Consider the following 6000-nt stretch of genomic DNA (forward strand, 5'->3'; position numbering starts at 1 on the left):
TCTCAGATGCCCGCTCTTCCGAGCGACTCCTTTTTCCTACATCTCCATGCTCGTTTTCCCCCAAACGATCGCGTGTGTGCCAGTGATTGCAAAAGGCGCTCGGGCGCTCGCCTAGGCGCTCGGGCGAGGCGAGGCGAGGCCCGAGCGCCTCGCTAATGTCCCAGGCGGCGCGCTTCAATCAGGCGCCGCCTGGGCGCTCGCCCGAGCCCAGGCGCTGGGCGCTTCGAGCGAGCGCCTGGGTAAACCGAACCAGAATTTTAGGTCTGGTTCGGTCCTGGTTCGGTTGTTAGTTGGTTCAATCGAACCAACTAAACCGATATAACCCCAACCCTAACCCAACACTAACCTGCTGCCGATCCCGATCGCGATCTCGTCGCTTGCTGTCGCTGCTCGCCGCTGTCGCTGCTCGCGCCTCCTGCGAGCCCTCCTACTGCTCGCGCCTCCCGCGAGCCCTCTCGCTGCTCGCGTCTCCTGCGAGCCCTCCCGCGAGCCTTCCCGCTGCTCGCGCCTCCCTCGAGCCCTCCCGCTGCTCACGCCTCCCGCGAGCCCTCCCGCTGCTCGCGCCTCCCGCGAGCCCTCTCGCCTCCTGCGAGCCCTCCCGCGAGCCTTCCCGCTGCTCGCGCCTCCCTCGAGGCCTCCTGCTGCTCGCGCCTTCCGCTCCCTTTCCCTTTCCCGCTGCCGCTGCCGCCGCTGCTGCTGCTGCCGCTCACCACTGTTGCTGCTGCTGCCGCTGCCGCCGCTCGTCGCCGCTGCTGCCGCCGCTCGCCGCTGCTTCCTCGTTTCTCCGTCAGCAGGTTTATACTGTTAATGTGATTATATTTATTAATTATATTATATATTTTTATATTTTATTTAAAATTTTAAATAATTATATTTATTAATTATATTTTATATTTTTATATTTTAGCGCCTCGCTTCGCTCGGGCGAGCGCCTGGGCGAGCGCCTAGCGCCTCGGGCGTTTTTGGACCTTGGCGCCTAGCGCTTTTTAAATCACTGGTGTGTGCTGACTGCCCTCAACGCAGCCCCGCTAGGTCCCTCACGTTTGCATGCCAAGTGTTTCTATGAGTGCTTGTCCCACTCTGATACCATGTGTCACGGACTTAGCTAGTTTTGCCTAAGTCGTGCGGCACCCTTGCGTGTCCGTCCGCAAAGGTCAGCTTCCCCGAAGCCTCCCATGGTCCCTTAGGACCTACAAACGAGAAAACGGGTTAGAGAAAACGCCTCACTCGGGATCCACAAGCAAACATTTCCGAAAACACTTCATAGACAATGCAAATTACAAACATACTTTACAAGCTCTGAACAGTTGCATAACAAAGGGTCAAAAGTTCGACTACTCAACAACAGCAGCGTAGAGCAACTGGGAGCCAAGAGATGTGTCACGGACTTAGCTAGTTTTGCCTAAGTCGTGCGGCACCCTTGCGTGTCCGTCCGCAAAGGTCAGCTTCCCCGAAGCCTCCCATGGTCCCTTAGGACCTACAAACGAGAAAACGGGTTAGAGAAAACGCCTCACTCGGGATCCACAAGCAAACATTTCCGAAAACACTTCATAGACAATGCAAATTACAAACATACTTTACAAGCTCTGAACAGTTGCATAACAAAGGGTCAAAAGTTCGACTACTCAACAACAGCAGCGTAGAGCAACTGGGAGCCAAGAGGTCTATTGCAGCTGGAGCAGAAGATTGAAGACTTAGCAAAGGTGATAAGTTACAGTGTCGGCAAAGGCTTCGACTATGACGTTGAAGGAATGGGTGGGGGAGAATGTTACGGACAAACTTCTAAACAAGATGTTTGATGTAATGCTTATGTATGTTCGTGTCTTTTGTTTTGTTAATGCTTTGCACAGTATGTAGAGGGACGGTCGAAGGTTTAACAACCCCAGTTTAGTTGGGATTGGTGGCTGTTTTATGTTTGTAAATAAAGGTTGTGTCATGTGGACGGATACGCAAGGGTGCCGCACGACTTAGGCAAAACCAGCTAAGTCCGTGACAATAGTGATCAATTTGGCTGGTTGACACGAGAGGACATTCCTTGCTAGCAAGAAAGTTTTATATTGAAATCAAAATTGGTAATGGACTTAAAGGATTGTATGGGCTTCATTATCAACTAAACGACAACTAAATGAGTGATGTTTTACTTGCCGAGAATTGAGTACCTTAGTGCTTAATTATCCTTTTCATTCTCACTAGTAATATTTTTCTCTTATGCTTTTGTGTTGCAATCTTGTACAACTCAAGCTAATTTGGTATTTCAGATCTGAACTTCAGGTTAGTGTGGGTTCCACGTTTGGCGTACTGCCTGAAACAATATGAAAAGGGTCAAGTTTGACCCCAATGGTCAATTTGACCGTTGGGCCCTCTTTTGGGGCTTTAAATCCCCCCTCCTTCGCCCTTCTTTCACTCACTCTCATTAGCTCTCTCATTCTCACTCTCTTTCAGACTCTTTCTCACACTCTCGCTTGTGATTAAAGCTTCTAATCGATGATTTGTAGTAATTAAGCTATTGATTTAGATAAAAGAGGGATTCAAATTTGGGATCTGATGGAGTTCCTCTCTAATTTTAAGGTATTTAGCTTCTTTTTATGTTTTCTTTATCATTTCATATAATTAGAGGCATATCATTGCATATTTATAAAGATTAAAGATGGTTAAGGTCATTCTCTTGCGGTAGTCCCAATTAGGTCTACTGTCTTACATTTAGGCCCAAATTTGGGGCATTTAGACTTAATCACAGCCTTATACATTATTTATGGCTCATACACACAATATTCTTTGTTAAATACGATAAAATTGCCATTAATTTAGGATAAAAAACCTAAAAAGAGATTTTTTGAATTTATAAAAAATTTCAGTTTTTTTCTAAAATCGATATATCCCAATGTACGATATGCTGGTACCAATCGGTATGTACTGGTCTACCCATGACCAATACCATCAGTCAGCACGATACGATGGACCTAGCTTTTGTATGAGAAATCCTTTTTATATACATAATTTTTTATTTTTTAGAAAAAGGATTTAAGAGAAGAGTCCTCAATCCAATTAATGATTTATTATGCTGTATGAAAATAGGTGAACTGTTAAAATTGAGTCAAATTGTTTCAGCAATGGTCAGAGAAGGTCTTAATCTCGATGCGCCACCATCTTATTTGACATGCAGATGTCTGTTCACTTTACTTTTTTAAACTGGACATTTGTTCTTCCTTCCCTACTTAATGGTAAAATGTTGTAGCAATTGTTATTAATTATCAGCCATTTTTGGGTCCTAAACATAGAGAATCATTGGAATTGTGCAGAAACAATTGAAGCTAGTTTATAATTTCGGTAAAGTTTCTTCTCGTGGTTACCTTATGCATTCATGTTGGGCCATTTATGAACTTGTTTATAAAAATATCATGACTTAATTTATAATGTGCCTTTGTATTGGTTTATATATTTTTATTATTCTGCAGTTTAAAGTTTTCAATACTGTAAGTTTGCAACAATTTTACTTGCAGTTCTTCCTGCCTTTTCTGGGAATGTTCCTTCGGTGTTGAAATCCAAATTTCCTTCAGCTAAAATTACTCACCTTGGAAATTGGTATGATTTATGACCTAAATACTGTTTTACCTATTATCCGAGATATGGTTTTAGATTGCAATTTGATCATTGTTAATCTTCGTAATTTGAGAAGTACCATGTCATTCCTTTTTTTTGGTACAATGGCAGCTTGTCATTTTCTCTTTTTTTTTTTTCCTATATGATCTTGATATTTATCAGACAGTATTTTGTTGGGTGTCTGCACTACTGTATCATTCATCTCCGTCCACTTTCTATGATGAACCTATTTATGTTGATGATGTATTAGATAAATCAAAATTTTGAAATGCTCTTTCTGCTTTTCTATGAAGTTGTTGTGATCAGTAATTAGATTGTTGCCTAAAATTGTGTAATCTAATGATCAACCTATGATCAATAAGCAGCTAGCCTAGACTTGCTAGCAAAATAATTAAACCTTTCAGATTTACCAAGTCTAAAAGAATATAAAGTTTTTGCTAACAGTTATTTATGCAAAACAAAACCAATGATGAATCATATAAAAGAAAACACTGGGTATTAATGCATTATCATTCCTTATTATTTGTATGATACGAAAGAAAAAATGTAAATATTGGTCTAATGTCAGTTTTTGTAACCAATAAATCTGATATGGTACCAGCACACTGGGTGATATACTGACCTGTACCTTTCAGTCTCATGATAAAAAATAAATAAAGACATTGGTACTGATCAATAAGATCTGGAATTGGTCCTCGGTCAGACTGATAATACTGGAGGTCTATATCAACTGTTATAACCAAAATTTTGTTCCATCTCTAATAGTAGTTTGGATCTTAAAGATTAATTTCTTCGCTTCAACCACTACTTCAGAAACTCAAGTAAAAGAACTGCTGTGAATGGATATAGATTATTTAAGAAACTATGTTATGAGAATTTTTAACCTTAAGTAAAATGTAATCTTTTCCTTGCAGTATGTCTTAATTGTCGTTTTTCTTCTAAGTAGGTTTCAATAATGCAACTTATGCATCTTTTTTTGTTTGCAGTGTTGTATCAGTTGCTTCATACAAAGAATTTTTGTTCATAACATTTTTGCATTTGATTGTAGGGTGATATTTTGTTTTCTTCTTTGGCTACAGGTTTACAGTTCATAGTGATCCAAGGTGGTGTTGTACATATCTTTTAGATGCAACTGATCCTTTGTTTATAGAAATTGGAAAGGCATTTATGGAACAACAACTTAAAGGTACTACTTTATATTCGTATCTTGATTGGTGGGATAGAAATATGGATGTTAGTCATCGATAATCTCAATAGTATAGACTTTGAGGGCCTTGTAAGCTTTAAAAAATTGTACCATGTAATTCTTTGCACTTGAATTAGGTTTGCGATGCTCTGTTTATCAGCATCATCATTTTTTTCATTTAGCAAAGCCTATATTTTTCTGTGTCAGTATCAATACTGTCAGAAAAATCTTCCATTTAAATAGCGTTTTAGTATGAATTCTGAAATATACACATTTGGTGTTAAGGAACTTCTCCTTTGTAGTTTTATCTAAAGATCAGCATAAAATAAATGCTTTATCTTGACAGAATTAGTGTGGGGCTATCGTACCAATTCCATAAGGCTTTTTTATCGTGGTTCTAATCACATTATTTTTATATATTAGGGAGATTATCAATACGATTTAAAAGTAGGTATTCACTAATCTATTTTGGCAGCGAGTAATTGGCACATCCTGGCATCTTATTGGCTTAAATAAGGTTTTTTTAATTTGTGCAACTGAGACGTTGTTTTCTTGGTTTGCTTGTTCTTTTGTTGGGTTGACTTGGTGTTAGTGATATTTTTTAGCTTACTCTTCATGTTGCTCTTTTACGTGAACTATTTCTTCCAGATTTGGCTGGATCTCTTTTTTCTATTCCATCTCATAAATGAAAGAGAAGTAGTCATTCACTTTTATTAAAATAATGTAAATTAGCAACTGTCAATTATTTAATATCTTTTCTGGTATACTTGCTTTTTCTTTTTCGTAAGGGTTGCATCCACCACTGTCATATTTTAATGTTTTCTGAGAAATTATGTACCCTTTCATGTCATCGCAGAAGATAATATTATAATCCATAAATTGATTAAATTTAATTGTGACCTTCCTCCAGTAATGCAACAAATTACTCATTTAAGATTTGAAACAATGTTCACTTATTCTGCAGAATATGGCAGGAGAAGTCACATATACAATTGGTACATTTCTCTTTCCATCTTCTGAGAAACCTTTATTCATGCTGCTAGTAATTTCTTTTATATGCAAGCTCTTAAGTTAATTCCAAGGACTGAGCATATCCATGGGTAATGCAGATACTGCTAATACAATTCTTATAATCAAGCCTTACTAACAAAGAAAATATAACATAGCACAAATATTCCTGCTGGAGAACTTAGTGTTAGCTCTTCAACAGCAGA

General features: G+C 39.4%; 1 protein-coding gene across 4 annotated transcripts in view; it reads left to right on the top strand.

Moving 5' to 3' along the window:
- The window catches only part of LOC104000580 (alpha-N-acetylglucosaminidase-like), a 76241-nt gene that overhangs the window by 24856 nt on the left and 45385 nt on the right, over positions 1-6000 (top strand). For 3 of the 4 annotated variants that reach the window (XM_065094005.1, XM_065094008.1, XM_065094009.1), the window contains 3 exons: positions 3501-3582; positions 4680-4786; positions 5697-5781. In XM_065094005.1, coding sequence (XP_064950077.1) covers positions 3501-3582; positions 4680-4786; positions 5697-5781 — 274 coding nt within the window. The remainder of the gene's footprint in view (positions 1-3500; positions 3583-4679; positions 4787-5696; positions 5782-6000) is intronic. The other variant, XM_065094006.1, reaches the window with a different exon arrangement.

Source organism: Musa acuminata, chromosome BXJ2-1 (genome assembly GCF_036884655.1).
Source record: "Musa acuminata AAA Group cultivar baxijiao chromosome BXJ2-1, Cavendish_Baxijiao_AAA, whole genome shotgun sequence".
Lineage (NCBI taxonomy): Eukaryota > Viridiplantae > Streptophyta > Magnoliopsida > Zingiberales > Musaceae > Musa > Musa acuminata.